Source organism: Gymnoscopelus microlampas (assembly GCF_963454915.1).
Source record: "Gymnoscopelus microlampas genome assembly, chromosome: 5".
Lineage (NCBI taxonomy): Eukaryota > Metazoa > Chordata > Actinopteri > Myctophiformes > Myctophidae > Gymnoscopelus > Gymnoscopelus microlampas.
Window position 1 is genome coordinate 34,763,396 of NC_139942.1, and position 23,049 is coordinate 34,786,444.

The window sequence follows — 23,049 nt, forward strand, 5'->3', positions numbered from 1 at the left end:
CAACAAAACGTAGCAAATACAAAAATTTAAAATATTCACCAAATTGAGTAGCCTAGAGGACATGCACATAATCAACAAAACTTTTAGGCCCTACATTTATAAATACTTAAAAAAAAAGAATTTACACAATCTCATCTCATAGTGCCCATTTGTGTCATATTGACAAAGATATATTTACATATTCACAAAACAATAAATACAAATCGAGAGCTTATGGACAAATAGTTCATCTGTCTGCCAGCAAAATCCTCTTTTCTGGAGGTTTAGAACATGGCTCTATTTCGTCTCTTGGACAAAATAATATAATCCTCTTTTGTGCTTCATGCATTCAACAAATCAGTGGAACATAAGGTCCAATGGAAGTTTTTCTTTTTTTTTCTCTCTCTCTTTTTCCCCCCTCCATCTTATAGTTCAGGGGTCTTCAACGTTTTTCAGACCAAGGAGGACCACCTAGCTGAGAGAGAGAGAGATGAAGCAGGGACCCCCACTACATATTCATGTTAAATGTGTTTTCAGACATTTAACCACTTAAACCTTCAATACTTTGTAAACTTGACCATTGGCTCTGTACTTGGTCTGCTCTTTTTTCCCTCTATACACCAAACCTCTTTGCCAAAAATAGCAGATCTACAAGCTCACAACAGGCATTGTGTGCTTGTAGATCTTCTATTTTCGGCTAGTGTTCTCCTCAGAATAGGGATGATAGGGTTCAAGTGGTTAGTGTAAAAAAAAAAATCGGCCCCCCGCAGTTACTCTGAGGACCCCCTAGGGATCCCGGACGGACCCCCTGTTGAAGACCCCTGTACATAGTTCATGGTCTCGTTCCTTGCTCGATCTGTTGGTGTTGACTCCTCACGGCGAACCTGTTGACGTGCACCGGGATAGGCACCACGATTTTGGGATTCCTCACGGGCTCTCCCGACCGGTTGTTGACGTTGCCGGCCTTGATCCGTTTCCACTTGGCCCTGCGGTTCTGGAACCAGATCTTCACCTGCACCTCGCTCAGTTTGAGTGCGTGCGCGATCTGCGAGCGTTCGGTGAGCGACAGGTACTTTTTACAGTGGAATTCCTTCTCGAGTTCGAGCAGCTGTTCGCTGGTGAAAGCCGTTCGTCTCCTCCTGCTCTTGCCCGCGGAGGAGGTACCTCCTGTCGGCAGCGTCTCTTGCGATGATCCGGTCTTTAGTTTGCTCTTTTGGGATAGAGAGCCGCAGTTGTTTCCGTCTGAGAAGCTTTCGTTTTCACTGTCCACTGCCGAGCTGCAGTCCTCTCTGTCGCTGCAAGCAGTGTCTGCTGACTTGAGGTCCAACTTCTCGTCGTCTGAACTGTACAGTTTGGTTTCACCTAAAAATGTTAAAGAAGGAGCAGAACAGACATGTTGGGATCAATGCCTGAACATTTTGCACATTTTAACAGTGTATTTTCGCTTATTTATGGCCAAGGTGGGTCTTTTAGATGACAGTGAAGTAACAATAAAACAATTTAAAAAATGATATGGAAAAAAAGACCATTGCTGCATCAAAAGTAAGCAACAAACTATATGCCTACTATAAAAAAAATGGTTAAACCTTTGCCAAATTGTCAAATAATATAAGAAAGAGGTAAAAAATTGTGAAAATAGCCGACCCAGGGTGTTGTGAGCTTGTAGATCCGCTATTTTCACGATATGTATCTGTAGAACCGAGTCAAACTAAATGTAATGCCTCAACTCCATACAATTCCATGTGCTTGACAGGGTGGGGGTCCCCAGTTCAAAAATAATTATTTTGGGAGGTCACGGCCTGAAAAGGTTGAGAACCACTGATTTATGCAATGCAAAGTTCAGCTGAAAGTAGCCTATAAATTAGTGCACTGGCCCGTTTTAAGCCATTGCAGATTGGTTTAGGTCAACAGTGCTTTGCCAAAATGTCAGCAATTAAAAAATACACAACAACAATTTTGTATATTTCACACACATAAAAAAATATATATGCTTGGTTTATTTGTTAGGCCAAGGGGCTGCAAAGAATGAGTTTAGTCCTTATTGCTAATTTAGTTTTCAACGTTGAGGTAATTTGGTTGTAAATTATAGGCTGTAAATTATAGGCCTACTGTGTGTGTGTGTGTGTGTGTGTGTGTGTGTGTGTGTGTGTGTGTGTGTGTGTGTATGTGTGTGTGTGTGTGTGTGTGTGTGTGTGTGTGTGTGTGTGTGTGTGTGTGTGTGTGTGTGTGTGTGTGTGAAATCTCATAGTAAATAAATAAATATTAATTTCTACAATTACAAATATAATATCATTTTCCATGAACAAAAATATGTAAGTAGCCTATAGGCCCAGCTTACTTTTACGCAACAGTTTTTATAGTGACTGACCAGGCACGAGAAAGTACAGCGACGTAGGATCCACCAGTGTTGCCATATTTTGTGAGAGCAACCAGGTCTAGGAAAACAAGCCCAAAAGAAGCGACTAGGCCACATGCATGGGCACTTTTATTGAAAATAGCCGATCTACAAGTTTATGGAATATTTGGAATATTTGTTTGAGACATTCTAACAACACAAATGCTCTCTGGGCACAAAACATGTAAGAAAATATTTGAGAGCCACTGGTTTAAAAAATGATTACAAAACTGTTGAAGCAAGCCTATAAATAAGCAAGTAGGCCTACACTTTAGAAACAAGCCCCAAATAACCGCAACTATACCAATTTTTACAAGCAACTTTAGCGAAAAACAAGTCCCAAAGTCGCTTATAATAAGCCGAGATGGCAACACTGATTCCTACCTGATATTGTTTGAAAAGTTTCAGAGAAGTTGAGCCGCTCATCAGAGCTCTTGCTCCTCGCACTCCGCCGCTCCTCAGAGTGCGGACTCTCCTGCCTCCTCGCCCCCAAGGGGTCCGCGGCCCGCGGCCCGGCGGGCAGCTCCTGCTGCGGCGGGTAGAAACTGTCCGGCGGGTCCGAAAAACTCGGCAGCGTCGTGGTGAGCGCCACCATAGATGGCATCGAGCCCTGTCCCAAACTGGCACAGAACGTGTTGGTGAGACGTCCCGCGAACGATGCCAACGGCGCCAGCGGAGGTATACCGGACGTTAGGGGCGAGTGGTGCGGGATAACCAGCGGTCTGTATGGCATGAACATGGGGTAGCCCGTGTAGAGCAGGTGTCCTCCCGGCCTGGGCTGTGTGTGGGTTCCTATCAGGGAATCGATCGAAAACGCTGTCCCGTGGCCGCCGGGTCTCTGCATGTTTGAGAGGCAAGCAAGCACTTATTGCTGTATAGAAACTTATAAACAGGTGTCCTCCACTCCTCTCCTCCTCAGCGAATAGGCGAAGCCTTCAACACGCAGATGGAGTGAAGTTTAGGGTAGTAGGTCCAGTAGTACCATCATCCCTGGGACTTCACTGGGCTGCTGCTGTTCCGGATCTCCAGCTCGCTATATGCGACCTGACGCTTTGCACTACCTTTTCCCTCTATTTGTCACACACTGAGACATAAACATACGCTCTCTCTACTCTATCTACCTCGCCCCCCCTCTCTCTCTCCAACTCCTCCCTCCGCGCCCTGTGTGTGTGCGTGTGTGTGTGTGTGTGTGTGTGTGTGTGTGTGTGTGTGTGTGTGTGTGTGTGTGTGTGTGTGTGTGTGTGTGTGTGTGTGTGTGTGTGTGTGTGTGTGTGTGTGTGTGTGTGTGTGTGTGTGTGTGTGTGTGTGTGTGTGTGTCACACACTGAGTATGTATGTGTGAGAGAGAGAGAGAGAGAGAGAGAGAGAGAGAGAGAGAGAGAGAGAGAGAGAGAGGGAGAGAGATAGAGAGAGCTTTGGTTATCATCTGCGATACAAGAATGAAAAGGGGGTGTTTCCCTAGGGGCTCATCCATCTTCCTCAAATTACGCTTCATTTCCTTATTCAGCCTCTGACTTTTTGAGAAGCGGTTAGTTTCCCAGTGGATAGGACCAAATAGACCCCCCCACCCCACCACCCCCCGCGCCCTCCTCCCCTTTTGCCAGGTTCACATTGACTGGAAACGGTGTGTGTGAGAGACTGACTGCTCCAGCCCTTCCCCTTCTATAATCGTTGACCACACCAACCCAATCAGCTATTATTAATTTTGATTGATGATAAGTAATTACTTTGGATTCAAGGGACGACATAAAACAACGATGGCTTTTGTTGAAGTGTTTGGGACGGATGGCATCGGGAGTCGGGGAGGAGGAGAGGCAGATGTTTCTCCACTCTCTTGAGAAGGCTTTTCTATTCTCCACGGGCTAAAACAATGCGTTTGGGCCTTTAGAAAAAGTGCTGTAACAATTGCTCCCTGGAGAGAGATACTCGGTACAAAATTAGATTCAGATAAAAGACATTATGTGTGAGGTCAACGGCAATACGGGGCAGGCATTGCACTTTGCAACCATGGCCTCTATTATAGCCAAACGCACTTTGTGAACTTTATTTGAATCGCAGTAAAATGCAATCTTGAAATGGTCTCACTTGACCAATGTTCAGCCATGGTTCGTTAAATGATTTTATGGCTGTTGTAGCTATAGATCTGAGAAGCATCTGTGATAGCCATTTCACAATGATGCGCACATAATTTTGCTGTGCGCCTTAAATGCACCTCTAATCAAAATATGCATGGAAAATCACGTTTCTCTTTTCTTTAAGTGTTGATTTAATCGGAGATCATTTCAGCGTTTAAATGCCAATTGGAACTGATGATGATTAGCCCTATTGAGTCCTGGGTGCGCGGGCCCTCCAACTGGTCGTCTGATTGCACAAGGGCATAAACATGATCACCACCGACTCTGATTAGTAATGGAGGACCAGGCCATGCCGGGCCATGCTAATTCTGATAATTGCAAATGACTTCAGCATCTCTCTTTGATCCACCATCCAACCTGATGGTTCTCCTCTCCCGCGCTCGCCTCCTTTCTCTCTGTCTGTGCATGGATGGAACCAAAACCGTCTTCCCACGATTTGATTTGATTTGATTCGATTTGAACACAACAGATATAACTTTATAAATGAAAATAGTATGGCTCTTTTATGTTAAAATACAATTAGTTTAATGGCAGTTTAATTCATTGGAGAATTAAGTAGTTGAACATGAAGATTATTCAAACCCAATAATTAAGCAAATGCTATTGAGGTTGTAATAGGTTTATTATTTTATTGCAATAATAACTAGTATAATAATCAATGCAAGCTGACATTTTTCTCTGTATGTGTCCATGCCATGGATACTATAACTATTTATGTGTTAGCCTAACTTTAATATTTTTGTGATATGACTGACAATTTTTTACAGGCAACCTGGCTGCATAATATCTCGTTTTGGGCCACATGTTCAGATTTCTCCACAATCTAGCCAATACAGTCAGTCGGTAGGCTATTCGGTATCCAAAGATGACATGTTTTCTGAATGAAATCACACCTAGCCTACATGCCGTCCCTTGATGGACACAAATCCTGGTCCACACAAGCTTGGTGTAAACAATAATTTACAAATGCCTATTGCAATGTGAATTGGGTTTGTTAAACTTTTCTTTTTAAATGTTTTTCCTGTCATTGCTGACGTTTTGCCATGATCTAAATTCGTCCGATAAAAAAATAATATAAATAGTGTGTAGGCTACAACATTTATCAGTCTTAATAAAAAAGGCACACAATAAGTGCAATGGATACTTGACCATAGAAATACTTTGTTATTGGGAAAAACATAGACAATTATTCCATTACAATCACATCAATTATAAATGATAAGTATTAGTAGGCTACTTTATCCAAATGTCTAGCCTTGATTTTCAACAACCCTGTGGAAAGTGCTGTGCATTATCAACATTTTGTGCATGTATTCATTTTTGTGTGTGTCAAGCTAATGTAAAAACGAATATCATTTTTGAAAAATACAAGTAATAGTCTTGCATTTGTTGGTTTCCTACGATGTATCACATTCCATAACCCAGCAGAGAGAGAGAGAGTGTCCATAAAGGAGGAATAAAAGAAAGCACATTCAGATACTGACACTGTAGTCACCTCGAGTCTATAGCACCCCCTTGTGGCGTAATAAGTTTAAATAATTTGGCTTCCTTTAAAAGACAAGCTTGTTTCTCTTCAAAAACTAATTTGTGGCCTATGAGGTTATTAAGAAAAAATGCATTGTATGAGGCAGGGTAGTCCTAGCAGCCTCCCTATTTTACAAGAACAATTTCTGGGGTCACCCAAACTAAAACTGTCTGCAGCCTAGATATATCAAGGAGTGCAGGAAAAGACAAGTGGGCCACTCTACAAATGTCAAATTCTTTGCCTGTCAGGCTATACTACAGGATGTTTTCAGTGGACATAGCCTCTGAAGTCCAGAAGCAGGTAGTTTTTGAGGAAAGTGGGCAGGTTGAGTTTGGGGACCACCTCGAGAACATGACCCTCCAAGAACGTCCTGAGCCTGACACGTGCCAGATGCTGCAGGGAGCGAGGCGTCTGGGCCAGAGAGAATAGGGACTCATAGAACTCCTGGTGTTCCTGGGAAGGGAACAGAGAAAGTCTGGGTCACTGATTCATGTACAGTATTTCCATTTTGTATTAATTAATTAATGTATTTATTTATGTATTTATTATAAATACTATCTCTACAGTAACCGGGTAATAATGCAACTGACAACTATAATGCAACTGACTTTTTTAGAAAATATCATCACTATAGGTACATTGTATGACTGCATCGCTCGGTTAAGTATTAAATGAGGTTTGAAAGATAGGCTACAGTTAATAACAGACGTTCAATGTAGATAGACATTACAATAAATCACCTTAAAGACCTCTGGAGAGATTGCTTCCACCCAGCTATCTGTGATTTTGAGTCGAGGGTAGGCATTCAAAAGGACTTCAATAGTGCGTGGAGACATACAGCAGTGTTTTAAAACCTGGAAGAGATGTCAGAGCCAAGTGATATGATTCATACTTTTAATGCTGAAGTTAGTGATGATGCTTATGATTCCATAGAATCAAAGAAACAGAGTAATTAAACACTTGTGAAATGAACAGATTGGTCTTCCCTCTGGGGGTTTAACTGGAAATTATGCAATTAGTGCTAATTAATCTCCTATTAACACTTGCATAATTAGGAGGCAGACATTTTGGAGCACGTGGATTCAGCAATACTTGTAGTCTGTTTCCAGCAGAGTGAAACACTTGATGTTGTGACTCATGAAATGTGAGAGATTCAACACTGCATTTTTGTATTTTATTATTATTGGTCTGTACTTGTTCATTGGTCTGTGCTATATCTGTACTTGTATGTACGTGTATTAATCCTGAAATGCCTTAGTCTCAATGATTTGCCTGCATATTATATACAATTTATGTATTCTTAACCACTTAAACCCTATATATACAGTAAACAGCAAGGGGTTCTGACAGGGGTCTGTTCTTGGCCACGTCATTTTATCCCCCTACACCAAATCTCTGAAAATAGCCGATCAACAAGCTCACAATGTATTGAGTTGCAACGCGTTGTGAACTTGTAGATCTGCAACTCTCACTGAATGTTCACCTATTGTGACCTGCCCAGAATAGGGACACTAGGGTTCATGTGGTGAAATGTAATTTTGACTTTTCTCAGATATAAGGATTTTACCGTGGGAAGGGCTACCGGCCACACCAGGACAGAACCGTAGTTGAGCAGAGAGCGGACCACCCGCTCAGGCTGTTGAGAAGTCTTGTAGCATACCATTTGAAGGATCATGTGCATGGGGGCCTTACAGCCATAGTTCATCGCGTTAACATCAGCTCCGTGGGTCAGCAGCAGGTCCACCACATCTGCATTTGCATTCTTACAGGCCATGTGTAGTGGAGTCTCCTTGTCCTGGTCTCTAGTGCGGACATCAGACCCGGCCTCCACTAACAGTTTGCACACCTTGAAGTAACGCTCCAGCTCATGTGCCTCCTGTTGCTCTGAGCATGCAGCATTGAGCGGTGTGAGACCATGGTTATTCTGTTTGTCCACAGCAGCCCCATAGCGCAGGTACAGTTCAATGTGCTCTGGAAGGCCATTCTCAGCTGCTATGTGTAACGGAGTGTCATCCTCTTCTAGGCTTCGAGCGGTTATTGCAGCACCAAACTGAAGAAGATGCTTGGCACACCTGCAGCAGAATTAAGTACAGAACATTCAGGTATAATACAGACTGATATAGACGACAAATGAGTCCTGTATACATACTTTTTTGGAAGAGCCATTATTCTTAACTTGACTTACTCAAAGGATTCAGGGATGGTACACATATGCAAGGGCATGAGCCCATCTTCACACACTGCATTGGCATTTGCACCGTGGGACAACAGCAGTTTGGTACACTCAGGATGGCAGGTCTCACAGGAATCGTGCAGAGCAGTGGTGCCACCAGGTGCCAGCTCTACATTGGCCCCACGCTGCAACAGGAGTCTCAGGCTGTCCGTGAAGCCTCGACCAGCGGTGATATGGAGTGGCGTGGTCAACTCCTGCTCGTAGCTCAAAGACCACAGCCCTGCAAGCAGAGGTGAAATGTGAAATAAACACTGTCTAATCTGACACCTTCCCAATGATGGGTGTCTGTTGGAACTACTGGAAATGCATAGTCATTGCTCATATTCACACTGTGCACCCCCCTCCCCCCACTGGGTAATATCCAAGTTATAAACCAAATATTACCTATGTTTATTAATGAATTGATCAATTTAAGAATTTGACCAATTGTGTCACTCCTTAGAATCAGTTGAGGAATCTTGAAAAATGGAACCACCAGGTACCAAATCAATGAACCCAAAGACGGATCACAGCTCTTTTTGTTTGCTTGCTTGCTTGTTTTTGCACATCTGTGTCAGACATAACCTAACATGACCCCAAAACATTCAGACAACCTACTCAGTCCTCTGGTGTTGAACCTGAAGTTCTTCCATTCCTCTACGTTGCTGGTGTCATAAGTGGCATCAATAAGGTAGTCATACTCTTTATTCTCATCCAGGATGCTGATAAGCGTCAGGTCATCTCCTACCAGCAAACAGTTCCAGAACTGCAGGATACAGCCTGTGGCCTTAGCGGTGGCAATCACATCACTACGGTAGGGCTTCTGTTTACGCCACTTTATGGCAGGTATCGAGGTGGCCATGCTGAATGATCCGACTCTCACGTGGCAATGAAAAACTGCCTCAGCTGTCTTGCTTTGCACTTTCAGGAGTGTGGTTTCTATCGAAGGAAATGGACTGTTATGCAGCCTGTGTGCTTAGACAAGGCTATTTTAGGGAGGTGTTATGTGATATTCTGGGTCAGTGGGTGCCCTAGGCCTATAGGAACCAGGGGCAAATGACCGCTGTGTCACATGTAACCTATTCACATTGCTCACATGCATGTGGCAATGAACCCTTACTCTCAGAGCATGTAGGTTCAATGGATGCATCCTTTTAATTTTGTAACACGGGATCAAAGATTATCCTCCCTCTAGTATCATAAAATTGTTTGGCAGATGATTTTAATGCATGCTTTATTTTATAACTAGGGCATCACTATGATGTGGTAGTCAATAGTAGCTGCTGCATGACCAGCGACTGAAACACTTTTCAGGTCAAGTAGTAACACTAGACCAAAATAAAACAGCAGCTGCCATGTTGATCAAAAGTGTCTTTTGGTTGTACTATCTAGTTTCATAGGTGATTGGGACAAGGTGACAGTCTCATTGTCTTACCTTCTCCTTTGGAAACCCAGCGCATGTCTCCACCCTGTGGCTCAATGATGAGGTTGGCAGTGGAGCCTCTAGGGAAGAGGCGCTGCACAGCTTCAGTGTCTCCTGTATAAAGAGCATTCTGGATGACTAGATCATAACATATCGCTGGTGGCAGGACAAAGCTGGACCTTAGCGACACCCTGTCCCTGGCCTCCTTCTTCAGCAGGTAGCCATTGAGCTTACGGGAGGCCAGCTTCTTCTTGTAGTTGTCTCTCTCCAGCATGTCCTCTTCCAGCTGGAGAGAGCGCAGAGCCGTGGAAGAGAAGACGAAACTGCCATGTGACATTCTGAATACCTTGCCCAGAAGAGTGGTGTTGTACAAGGAGTATGGTTAACAACTTAAAACAATAGTGCTGTCTCTAGGTTTCTGTCTTTGTTTGTCTCTCTCTCTGACTAATGTCCACTATCAGCCTGTTGGCTGCTCTCAGTGTTGTTTGACTTGAGTGTTGTTTATGTGACACTTGCAGTGTGGCAATAAAGACTATTTATATCTCTCTCTCATGACCACTTCAGCTACAGTACCTCTGTTTGCCACCGGGTATGTTACTTCTCTGTAACCCTATGTAACTCTAATTGAATGAGCAGTTTCTTATTTGGATACCTGTTGACTGGATTGTATGACGATATACAACCATGACAGAATTTGAGGAAGTTTGGACTACATGCAAAGACTTTTAAAAAGGTTCAAGGAACAGACAGACAGACAGACAGACAGACAGAACGGGTACTCTGACAATATGCGCAATGGGTACAACGGGTACTGCTTAACCGGGTGGGGCATACATTCCCAACTTTCATAGTTTCCGACTTGCATCGTTCCCAAGTAGGCTGGTGCTCAATGGCACAGGTCTAGTACTGTGAATTAGGAAATCACTTGCAAAGGTATATTTCAAACTAGTGTCAAAAAGTCTGTCAAGATAAAATTCTGAGAACTTGGCAATTATGCACTCAGTAGTGCCTCTGTAGAAGGCCCATAGGATATTGGGCCCCATGACAACTTCTTCATCCACCTGAGGTGGATCAGCACACCAGTCACCACATGACTGGTGTGCTGATTCCAGGAGAGGTCCTTGTGATGTGAACACTGTCGAAACAACTTACTCCCTCTACAGCAGACCCATTGATAGTGATGGGGTCCAGCCTGGCAGCCTCCCTCCTATCTTCCTGTAGTCCATGATCAGCACCATGTTCTTGTCGATGTTGAGAAAGAGGTGTTCTCCTGGCACCACTGTGTCAGGTTGTTGACCTTTCTCCAGTAGGCTGTCTCTTATTGACTATGATCAGGTTGTGTCGTATACGTGAACTTAGGCCTAATAAAGAAGTTGGAGCTGTGCGTGGTCACGTATTCATGAGTGTACAGGGAGTAGAGGAGGGGGCTCAGGAGTCAGGACACAGCCCTCCTGTGTTAAGGGGCAGAGGTTGAGTCTGTGAGCATGGTGTCTAGCCTGGAGTGTGGAGTGTTTGGCTGTAGCGTCATCCGTGGATCTCTTTTGCTGATAAGCAAATAGGTGAGGGTCAAGGGTGGGCGATAACCTTGTTTTTTTCGGCACTGGAACAATGGTGGATGACTTGAAGCTGTAGGTAGTACTCCCTTGGAACAGAAGACACCAGCCAACTTGCATAGCATGGCGAGCGAAGTGTTTAAACAAGTTCTGCTAAATATAATCCATACTTGCTCATTTCTAACAATTTGATTACTAAAGCAAATACAGTATGTGTCTAGATTAAGAATAGCTTATAGGATGGTTACATAGTTTCCTCCTGGATTGCAGTGGATACAGAACCTGCTAATCAGCTCTTAGAAAAGTATATAATAATATTATTGTTAATAATATTATTAACAGTTAAATCTTCAGTCAGATATTACTCTTGGTGATGCAATCATGATCGGTTGGATGTATCATTATGATAATATAATAATTTATGTGTTGATTATAACTGAAAAAATGTGTGTAAAATGTGAATGCTTTGTTTTAGTTCCATATGACAAAATGAAAAGATATATGTTTTGAGAGCAAAGGTAAACCTATTAAGCAATTTTAAGAAGTCTTCTTCTGGTTTGATAATTAGCCTGACATATTATTTTACAGACATTTTATGGTCTAAATTGGTCATATAGATGAATAAAACAAAATAAAATAAATAAATCTACAGATTAAATCAAACAAATGAAAAGAAAATTGTTAGTTGCAGCCCTACTACCTAATTTATGTCTAGAGCGGAACTCACAGCTTTGAAACCTTTGTGTGTACGTAAACATTGTGTGTTTATAAAACATCTCTCAGTTCAGTATTTTTGCTTTAATGGATTTACATTAGGGCCCTACATTAGGGCATTAGACGGAATGACTGGCCACCGCTGTGTCACTCTGCCCCACGTGTAGTGTTATGATGGTGGAGGGACGATGCATAATTAAGCCTCTTAAGCCTACTCACTAGGCATCCGACAAACATATTTTTTTGACAAATGGACCACCATTTCCTGCAACTGCAATAAGATCTACACAGAAACATTGTGAGAGTTCATTTAACTCTGAAAGTGTACAAACGATGGATTAGAAACATTGTTGAAATTGTTGATTCTATGACAAAAGTAGGTTGAAGAGGAGGGCTATGTTGGATGCATTGCTAATGCCTTTTCTTGTATTTATCTGTCTCTGGATGTCATCTGGAAATCTTAATGCACGGCTGATACTCGTAGGAAAGTAAGAGAAACCTGAACTGCACTACCTCTCTCTCTCTCACACACACACACACACACACACACACACACACACACACACACACACACACACACACACACACACACACACACACACACACACACACACACACACACACACACACACACACACACACACACACACACTGTACTGTACTGTACTGTTACTGTACTATACACAGTATGTGTGTGTGTGTGTGTGTGTGTGTGTGTGTGTGTGTGTGTGTGTGTGTGTGTGTGTGTGTGTGTGTGTGTGTGTGTGTGTGTGTGTGTGTGTGTGTGTGTGAGAGAGAGAGAGAGAGAGAGAGAGAGTATTATGTGTGTATATATATATATATATATATATATATATATATATATATATATATATATATATATAGCCTATACATATAAATATTTTCAGTGCTTTTCCCTCTTTTCTATTTGAAGACACAGATTCATAGTTGCGTCTCATCTATACCTTAACGACTATTCTGGTATGGAAATCGAGGACATTTATTTTATGTTACAGTTCGGTAATAGATGCCACATTAAACCGAAGGCGTGCAAGAGTTCCAACTTTGCAAACACACATTACCAGGGAGAGTCTAGGAATATTGTTTTTGCTGGTGGAGTACATCCTTTTAAATGATATCCATAATGAGTTTATAATATGCATCTGGGCTACCACCTCTCTACTTTGATGTCTTCCAAATGGCCCGGGTGTCATCAGCAGAACATGTAGGCACTTTCCCGCCTCATTGACTCCCAAATGTATTTTAAATATCATTCCTGGTAACGCAATTATTTAAAACGCTGAACTAAACACTTACTAATGGGGGAAAAAAGACAGTGACTTCGATAAATTCATTTCTCAAATGGTGGGCATTGATGTTTTTTTCCCCTCTCTCTCTGCCTCGCTCTCTTTCCATCTCTCTCTCTCTCTCTCTCTCTCTCTCTCTCACTCTCTCTCTCTCTCTCTCTCTCTCTCTCTCTCTCTCGGAAACAACAAGAAACATCAGCAGCCGAAACACCCCCTGCTCTCATAGCCCCCCTGTGGACATACTAAATCTCTGGTTTCTTCACATTACCCACCAGCAGCTGTCTGCAAGGCTTTCAGCATCGTGGTCAACCTCCCTCCTCCTCTCCAGAGGCCGTTAGAAGCAGTTAAGAAACTGGACATAGAAAACAGCTCTGATGAGTCTATGCCACTTCATTTATGCAATTATAGGCAATTAGTTCCCTCTGATTATGTGCCTCTTAATGCTGTTTTGAGTACTGTGGCACACAGTAATACAGAAAGAGATTAAACTATAGCCCTCCCTCCACACTGAGCAGCCATCTAATACACTGAGAACATAATGAAATGTACACAGTAATTACAGTAATAATAGGCGGTAATGGTTTTGCAATTGGAGCTGCTGTTAGTTTAAGACGGAGCAGACACAAAAAGGCTCTAACTTTAGTGAATGTGTATATACAGTACATGATGTTTTAAGCCCTCCATTAGATGTTTCTGCCTAATAATGATTTGTTTTATTTAATCTTTGCGACATGACCTTCTGCCTGCCTTATTTGCAGTTCTGTGGATGTAGGGTTAGGAGTGTTTAGTTAGAGTTTGTTGTTATGATGAGGGGCATCGATTTAGATGGTATTGGGTGCATGGAAAGACCAGGCGGGCACCATTGCAAACATGCTTGACATGATTAACCACTTAAAACTACAGTATATGCCTTGTTGATGGGGTCCCCCAAGGGTCTACTTACTCCCCTCGTTTTTTTTTTTTTTTTTTACCTCTACACCAAATCACTTCGCCTACAGTACGTGTGTAGATCTGCTATTTTCACCAAACATTTGTCTATTATGACATGGCCAGGATAGGAATGCTAGGGTCCAAGTGGTTAAGTAGTTCGCTCGATGACTTGTATTTTATACATCAGGTTGTAATGGCCGTATGTTTATTTCAGTATTTGCTAATGTGGCATGGTGTAATACTGACACCACAGACACTGACACATCAGTATGGCATCAAGCCTTTTGTGCTTCACATACCTCTGATGGCTAATAAAAGCAGGGTTAGTTCCACATCTACAACCTATTAGAGTCCTCAACACGCTTATAAAGAGGTCCTGTGTGTCAATCTAAGCCCTGTGTCATCACTTTGCGTGAGAGGAGACGACCTAGGAGGCGATGACCTGAATGAATTTATAAAGCAGTGACTCTCAACTATTCTGCAGAAGGATGATTTTCCCCTCTTTGAAAAGCGCAGAACTCGCCGCCACCAATGTATTGTGTCGGCCTTTGCGGATTTCAATTGTCTCTCAATGCACTGATCACCATGCAAATAGCCCTCTGCTTCATCATGACAATTGAGAGGTTCATATTTCAGCCTAATAGTCCTCTATAACTTTAACCATCTATCACAACCTCATTTCATTGCAGGCGCAGTTAATACGCGCTTCCCCGCCAAGTGGAACATTTTCTAATGATGCACTCTCGCACGAAAACAAGGCAAGCCAGCCCAGGCGCTGCATCAGTCACTAATGCACCCATTCATAATGTGCTCATAGCACTCTGCCTAAAGGAGACGGCGATGACTACCACCAGGAATGCATGGGCATGACTGTATGGGGATACAGGGAGGGGAGCACGATACCAGACGTAAATGGCCATGATAATCATGAGCAAAACCACTGCCATTAAAGTCTCACATCATAATAGTAACATATGTAGATTTCATATCATTACCAGGAAATATCTGAAATGGGTATCCTGAGATTCACAGGAGGTGGTAGAAGTCACATACAGGCACATTAACTTAGAGGGTTTGGCTTTCTAAGGCACTGATAAGGGTAATAGGTGTATACAGTATACCGGATGAAGTGAACATTATTCTAAGTGGAGAGACCTTTATAATCTTTTTCTCTGTTCATACAGATTGCCCTGGTGTGACTTCATTAGTGCCATTATCCTGTAATCAAGGACTATTCAGTGAACAGACAGCATGTGATTAAATCTTTTACAAAGTTAATTAGGACTTAGTGCGATGATCCAACATCACATTATCTTTCCCTTTTCCCCCTCTTCCGTCAGAAACATCAGTTCAGAAATACTTTGAACAATAAACCTACTGGTACCTAACTAATTGAATAATGACTCTTCCTGGAGTGACTTGTCTCTTAGAACTAAATACACCCAATTTAATGGCTGTACTTTAAATTATCTTTTGAAGCCATGTTGCTGTGCTTTTTGTTCACCTTGAGTAAGCTGATGACATGCATACCAGAGACAAGGTGCAGTGTTGAGTAGATTTAGTTCATGCAGTTTTCAAATGACATGAAACATCGGATGCTTAACACTTACGTAGTGTGTGGCTAACTACTACTGTAAGGCATTAGTATACAATAAGTAAAACAACCCCATCTAGTGGTTAACATTCATTTATAATATGAAAAACCAATTGACTTTGAAATTACGATAAGAACGTCAGTATGAATTACATAATAGGCTAATGCAATACATACGTATATATATATATTATATTATATATATATATATATATATATATATATATATATATATATATATATATATATATATATATATATATATATATATATATATATATATATATATATATATATATATATATATATATATATAAAATCATAGATGGAGAAGTTCCAATCCCATGTGGGCAGTGGTGGAATATACAAATTCTCTGTTACAAAATGTCACGTATTCAAAATGTTACTTAAGTCTTGTACTTAAGTACAAAAGTATTAGCATAAAAATATACTTAAAGGACCACTTCGCCCATTTTCAACCTATCATCATATAATTGGTCCTCACTATCATTATAATGGTACCATTTCTGTCCGTGTCTCAGAGGAGTAGCCTCGCGTAGCCAGACTATATCACTGCGTGGATGAGTCTGGTGCTTCTATGAGGACGTTTTTTTTCCCAAGGGGCGGGATCAAAACAATGGCTCTGTACGCAATTGGTTAGACCTACAACCAACTACCAATTATAGTCTCCCATATTTGAATACTGGGCCCTGATTGGTCACCCCAGACTTCGGGATTAGGAAATGGATTCACAACGGAGCGGTGCCAGACCCAAATCGCTGAGGGCAATTCTTTTTTGCACTGGCAGATTCGTCTGGTCCCAGGCTATCAGAGGAGGGCTGTGGACAGGTCAGAAACCTGCCTGTCAGTGACATCATCAATGGGGAATCTAAGCTAATAGAAACTAAAGCCTTTCTCTTCCTGGAGAGTTAGCACACTGAAATAGAAGCCATTGTTCTTGCATTCAAAAAATATACAAATAATAATAAGGTTTGAAATCTTGTTTGAAATGACCAAACCTGACTGCCGATGATGTCGCTGATAGGCAGGATTTCGGAACTGTCCACAGCCCTAGACACCAGATACCATCTTATAATGAGCATTAGTGGGGACCAATTATATGGATGCATTACAAAATGGGTTAAGTGGGCCTTTAAGTAGCAAAAGTACCATCTCATTATGCAGAATGCCCATATATACTGTATTATGTTGTTAATATTGGATTATGATTATTGATCACTAACCATTTAAGCACCCCTATTTCATACTTTGTCTATTTTAGATTTTTTTGTATTAATTAATTATTATAATCTAAAGCAGTGGTTCTCAACCAGTGGTCCGGGGACCACCAGTGGTCCTTGAGGGGGTTCCAGGTGGTCCCCAGCTAAATGATGGAGAGTTGGTAACCAAATAGACCCTTATAGATCTTTAACTATTAAGAGTGTAAAATGAAACCAAATGGGTCCATTTGGTTTCATTTTAAGCTCTCAAGAGTTAAATTATTGTTAAACATCTGCATTACTTAATCAAATAATTGCTATTTTGATCAACGTTTGCCTCATATGGTACCAACATTAATACAGCATGGAATTGTGGACAAAATCGTATCCAACGACAAAATATTTTTAACTAGCAAAGTAACTACATTAATTAACAATGAATTAACAATAAATGTAGTGGAGCGACTACAATATTTGATAATGAGATATAGTGCCACTACTTCTACTCCAGTATAATAGTGGAGTAGATATAGAGTATCACAAAACGGAAATACTCAAGTAAAGTAAAAGTAGCCTACCTTGAAATTGTACTTAACTTAAGTAAATGACTTGAGTAAATGTAGTTACTTTCCACAACTGCATGTGGCGGGCTAATAATAAATGCCCCCATGTCTTTTGTGTGTAGTAGACAGTTGCTGTGGAGTAGCCTAAAGTGCATTTGATAACAGTGTCATCAAATGGATACAGGTCCAGTGAGCATCTCAAACTTGTGGGCACCTGCCACACATCAATGTTAAATTAAAAACAATTAAAACAATAAAATAATAAATGTATGTTTGGAAAATGATTGAAAATAATGTAAAGTAGGCATGTGTACATGATTGTAAAATGCACAGTACATCATCATCAGACCTACATTTACCCTTCAACTTCCTCAACTATACCCAAAATGACTGGCTCACAGGTTTTGTCTCCAGTAGCAATTTGTAGTATTTGTAGAAATATTGGGACTTATAATGTAATACATGCTTTTTATGTATTTGGCCCCTGATGTGTAAAGCAAACGTAGATATAAAATCAATTATAAAATATAGCCTTAAAAAAAAGGTGCCCAGTGCTCTCAGGGGCCCACTGTTCCGGTTACCGCCCAGGTGATTGAAATGGACGTTGATTTAGTTTACTGGGGTCAGCCTGGTTGGTTGCTTCTCTCCCAGTAGTTCTTGGTTGCTATCTAGGAATTTCTTTTGGTTGCTATGGATGGACCGTCAAGCAGAAGCAACGGGAAAGTCAATTAATTTGAAGGAAAGAAAGAAGTAAAGGTGTGGAGCGGACCGCTCTGTGGTAAACTGGAGAAATATGGACATCGAGACAAAGTTGCGACCTGTTTCAAAACATAGCCTGCAGTAAGTAGCCATCACTATTCACTCTTCTCTCCACTTTCGACTATCCCCCTACTCGTCTCCTTTCACTTTTTGTTTGTTTTGTTGAGCTTCTTTACGTTTCATTACTCGTCTCATTGTGTGTACACAGATAACTATAAGAATAGGGTGGGTTTATTATAGGCCTAGTTAACAACCGACCGTGTCAATGTTTTAAATTAATCAGAGTTGTTTGTTAAAATGTTAATTCAGACCATTCGGCGTCGGGGGGAGATGTTGCCCAATTAACTGTTGTTTGAGAGAAGTCGGTACAGCTGTGTGCACTTATATTAACAACAGTGGTGGAAGAAGTACAGTAAAATTGACTCGAGTAAAATAGTATTGGTATCAACATGTACCAAAAGTAGAAAGTAGGCTACTCATTTTGCAGAAGTTTTCAAATAAAATGTATACAAATCATTTGAAAATAGCAGATCGCAAGCTCACAATGCATGCGTTGCAACACATTGTGAGCTTAGATCGGCTATTTTCAAATGTCAGAAATGTAGGGCTGAAGTGGGTAATATATGTTTTGTAATAATAATCAAAATCTACAAAGTAACTAGTAAATAATAAAAGTAATACTCCAGTAAAGTAAGTTACTTCAAAAAAGGACAGTACTTGAGTAAATGTACTTAGTTACTTTTCACCACTGTCTGGACGCATGTTTGCCATGTTGGAGCTGCTGACCTCAGGTCAGCCAGTCGGTACCATATCACTTGTATTTGACGAAGCAGTCCACTAGGTGTCGCGCTTGTACCAGCTTTATGCATAGAAAGCAACACATAATATTTCACCATAGAAAACATTGGCATCCTGCATTTCAATTATGTCTATCTGAAGGAGGGTGGAAGCTATGCGATGATTATTCGTTTTTATGTGAAAATATATGTTTGGCATTGAAGACTACAGAATGTAAAAAGTCTACTAACAGACCCCTTCTGAGCAAAATATAATTTAAATTATATTTTGCTCAGAAGGGGTCTGTTAGTAGACTTTTTGTTACATTATGGATAAACAACTAAAACCTGTCGGTGGTGTTTATCATGCAACAGTTTGTTTTATTGCTATTGTCATTTATAAAAGCATAAATCAAGGGTTCTTCACTTCTCATGCAAAGGACCAAAATCTGACAACCTCACAATTACCCAGTGAGAAAATGCTAGCCTAAAGCAATGTGACTAGTATACATTGAACATTGATTAAATGTTAGTGTCAATACACAGAGACAATACACAGATAATATACTGTAACTATGTGTTTTCTGTGAGGTGTTCAGTGATGTGTGACAGTATAAGACGGTAACGTAATGACCGGTGGTGGGTTGCTGATCTAAAGGAGTAGTCATGACAACGACTTTTTATAGGAACTCTCTTTTATTTCTAACATCAAGCACCAAACCAACTCATTTAATGAGCACAGAAAGGAGGGAACACAATACAGCAGCTTACCCTTGTCACTCACGGTGGCTTATAGCCATTCAACACATAACATAAATGATATTTGAAGCACATAACACATGAATCCCTCCAACACATTAACGCAAACTACAACACAAAACCTTCAAATGCCGTAAATGCCTTTTGAGCATGTTTAATGATAACGAAATACTGGAAAACGGAATATTGCACATCTCTAATAGTGTGGGAACCATGCACACCCTTTGCATTTGGATCCACCTGCTTTCTGGCCCATTCACTGTCAATAATGTGGCATGTTGTGTTCATCAGTGTTTCTATTGTCCCAGAACAGTCTGTAGTGAAAGAGAGTTGAGTGGCCTGCATTCCCTGTGTGGATCAGGGTCTTTATGTGGTGTTATGATTTTACATTTTCAGTGAGTATCTTGGTTCGGCTGCAGCAATGAGACACTTAAAGCCAGCATCAGACACCACTGTGGTTGGTTGACAGTAACAATTTTTCTATGTGACTCATTAAATGAATAACATAGAAAATATTACATTTCCAAACGGTTTGACACATTTTGTCAAACCGTTTTGCCTTTCCTGGTGTTGGTTGAGTGAAATAATCCCATACTCCTATTTTACTAGGCTTTTTCTGTAGTGCATCCATTTGCAATGAAAGATGTTTTTGGGAGAGATGAGAGTAAAGAGTTGGAAAATGCTTGCATACATACAGGAAGGGAGCCAGTATAAAGATCTATCTATGGACTGGAGTGATGCAGTATACTCCACTTTATTGGTATTAGGAAAGATTCTTTCTTTGAATACTTTATACCCATCTCTGGTATTCCCAGAATCCAATATGTAATTGTAGAGTACAACCTTGTTATACTATTCAGTATGCGTGTTGCACCATGGACGGAGACCATCTATCTCTTTTCTATCTCTATTCTTCTTACACTTTCCTACTAAAACTAATTAAAACTACAAATGATGGAGCTTTTACAAAAATAATGCAAACCTGTGATGTTAAAGCTGATTCTGATTAATTACACCTGTCTTTAATGGTAAAGCTCATGCTTGTTAGATGTGATCATATCAAGGCTTATACACAAATCATGGCCTCAGTGAGGTTATATTATATTAAGGCTAATTATTGTGGGCTTTTCACCTAATTTTAATAACCTTCATAATGATAAGTGGAAGAATAATTTACCAGTGAATGAAAGAAGGAACCATTCCACATGAGACTACTCTCAGAATTAAGTGGAGCTTTGCCAACAATAACGGCTTCATCATGGAAAAATCTTGCATTTTAATTAGAAACAGATACAACCCCATGACCTAGCTTCTTTTTTTCTTTCAGAGAAAAAAGAAAATTACATGAATTTTATTTTGAACAATGACTCATCACTGCCGCCATTAGAAACACTAATTAAAGCCACTTCTTCTCGCTAACCACATACTGTATCTTAAAAATGTACGGATTACCATAGAATTTGCTGCGCAACTTGATACCCCTGATTTTGGTGACCCCATGGCATTTTCTCTAGCACCACCTTCAGGACAAAATGTCAGCTTTGCTCACAAGATCCTCCTATAATTCCCCAAACTTCTGTCACCAAAACCAAATCTCCCTGTTCTGCCCGGTTCTCCTCAGTGGCTGGATCGGTGATCTGAATTTGCACACAGGCATTGACCATTAGCATATGCACCAAACAGCGATGCCCGTTTCTTTCCCAAAATGTAAGCTGTTTATTAGCGTTTTTATGTAAACACCAGAGATTCGGAATTCGGGCTATGGGAGCTATCGTCGCAATGCTTACAGCCCCCAAGCTATGGGATGAATGATCAAACATGCACACGGCTAGCCTGGCATGGCCAGACTAATATCACTGCGTAGATATTAGTCTGGAATCTCTGTGTGGAACCTGCATTTCCAAGGGGCGAATTCAAAAAATACCTCTGGTGATAAACCCGCCCCACATTTGCATACTGGGCCCTGATTGGTCCCTCACTACTTCGGAGGGAGCGAAATCCAATCACAACTGAGATGCAGACAAGCTTTCTCAAACAAAAGTTGCCATTGGTTGACCTTTTTATGATGGCCATCTCTTCTATGCAACAATCCAATCCACTTTATTTCTAGAGCACATTTAAAACAACAATATTGAACCAAAGTGCTTAGTAAAAGTACTATTTACTATATTTATTTCAATCCTTTGTAACCAAAGGACTGAAATCTGTCTTTAAATGGGATATGAGTACATTTGTGAACACCTTGTTACCTCCTATATCTCTTTTAAATTATAGATTAATAAATAAAATAAAATAACTGGCTGTACTCAGTTGACGACAGTTTTAACACAGCCTTCAAATTAGCAATTTATATTAGGCCATTAACAGTGTTTCCTTCAAGTGAAATATATATATATTCTTTATTATGTATTGCATTGCATTATATTATATCTTGTATAATATTTATTATCAGGTATTTTTTTAAACAATACAAACGGCTTCAGCAGAACAAGTCTGATGATTATGGAAGTTGTAAGCTGTGATGTCATCTTCTTGTAAGAAAATCAGACCATGTCTTCACTCAGTCATCTGTCAGTTTTTATATTACACGGTTTCAGTACCCAGATAGCTTGAATAATGTTATCGTTTTAGCATTCTGCTTCCAAAGGGAAAGTCAGTGGTCGAGGTAATCTTTGGTAGTTTGGTACTATTCTTTTCATCTTGCCGCTGCCTTCAGTTGGGGTGCGATTTGAATGAAACCTTATAAACATGCGTTTCAGCATTCTGTGCCCAATGTCAAAGCTCAAGGAAGGTCATTGTTACTATTCTAGTCATCACTCCACAGCCTGTATTTGGATTCCAATTTGAATGAACCTTCAAACAGGGATTCAGCATGAGATAGCTTTAATGTTCACGTTACTGCATTCTGCAGTTCATCCAAGGTTAAGGTTATTGTCACCATTGTTGACACGTGTACTATCCTTAGGCAGTGCTCCTGTTAAAGGGATATTTCACTTTAAAAAAACTTTGGGTCATTTTATCGTCTACTCAGGGGGGGCGTGTATTTTCGATTACTTTTTTCATTTATGTTTTTGAATGTTTTTATTGTATTTAATTTTTTTCATTTTCCAATTAGAAAAAAATAAATAAATGAAAAAAGTAATCGGAAAAACACGGCCCCCTCGCGTATTAGGAGGGCAGAGTGAGTCACCAGAACCAAGGATGAG

At 40.7% G+C, this 23,049-nt stretch overlaps 2 protein-coding genes across 2 annotated transcripts; both read right to left on the minus strand.

Annotated features, from left to right (window-relative positions):
* Positions 1-811: 811 nt before the first annotated feature.
* gbx1 (gastrulation brain homeobox 1) lies at positions 812-3,218 on the minus strand (the record flags this gene model as incomplete). Its single annotated transcript, XM_084057229.1, has 2 exons — positions 812-1,341; positions 2,759-3,218. The coding sequence occupies 2 exons, from the start codon at positions 3,216-3,218 to the stop codon at positions 812-814; spliced, it is 990 nt and encodes a 329-aa protein (XP_083913355.1).
* A 2,004-nt stretch (positions 3,219-5,222) lies between these two features.
* On the minus strand, positions 5,223-10,125 carry asb10 (ankyrin repeat and SOCS box containing 10). Its single transcript, XM_084058830.1, has 5 exons — positions 9,681-10,125; positions 8,219-8,486; positions 7,601-8,105; positions 6,774-6,887; positions 5,223-6,486 (listed from the first exon to the last, which is right to left on the minus strand). Exons 1-5 carry the CDS (start codon positions 10,003-10,005, stop codon positions 6,301-6,303), a joined length of 1,398 nt encoding a protein of 465 aa, XP_083914956.1. The 5' UTR covers positions 10,006-10,125; the 3' UTR covers positions 5,223-6,300.
* Between the last annotated feature and the right edge of the window lie 12,924 nt (positions 10,126-23,049).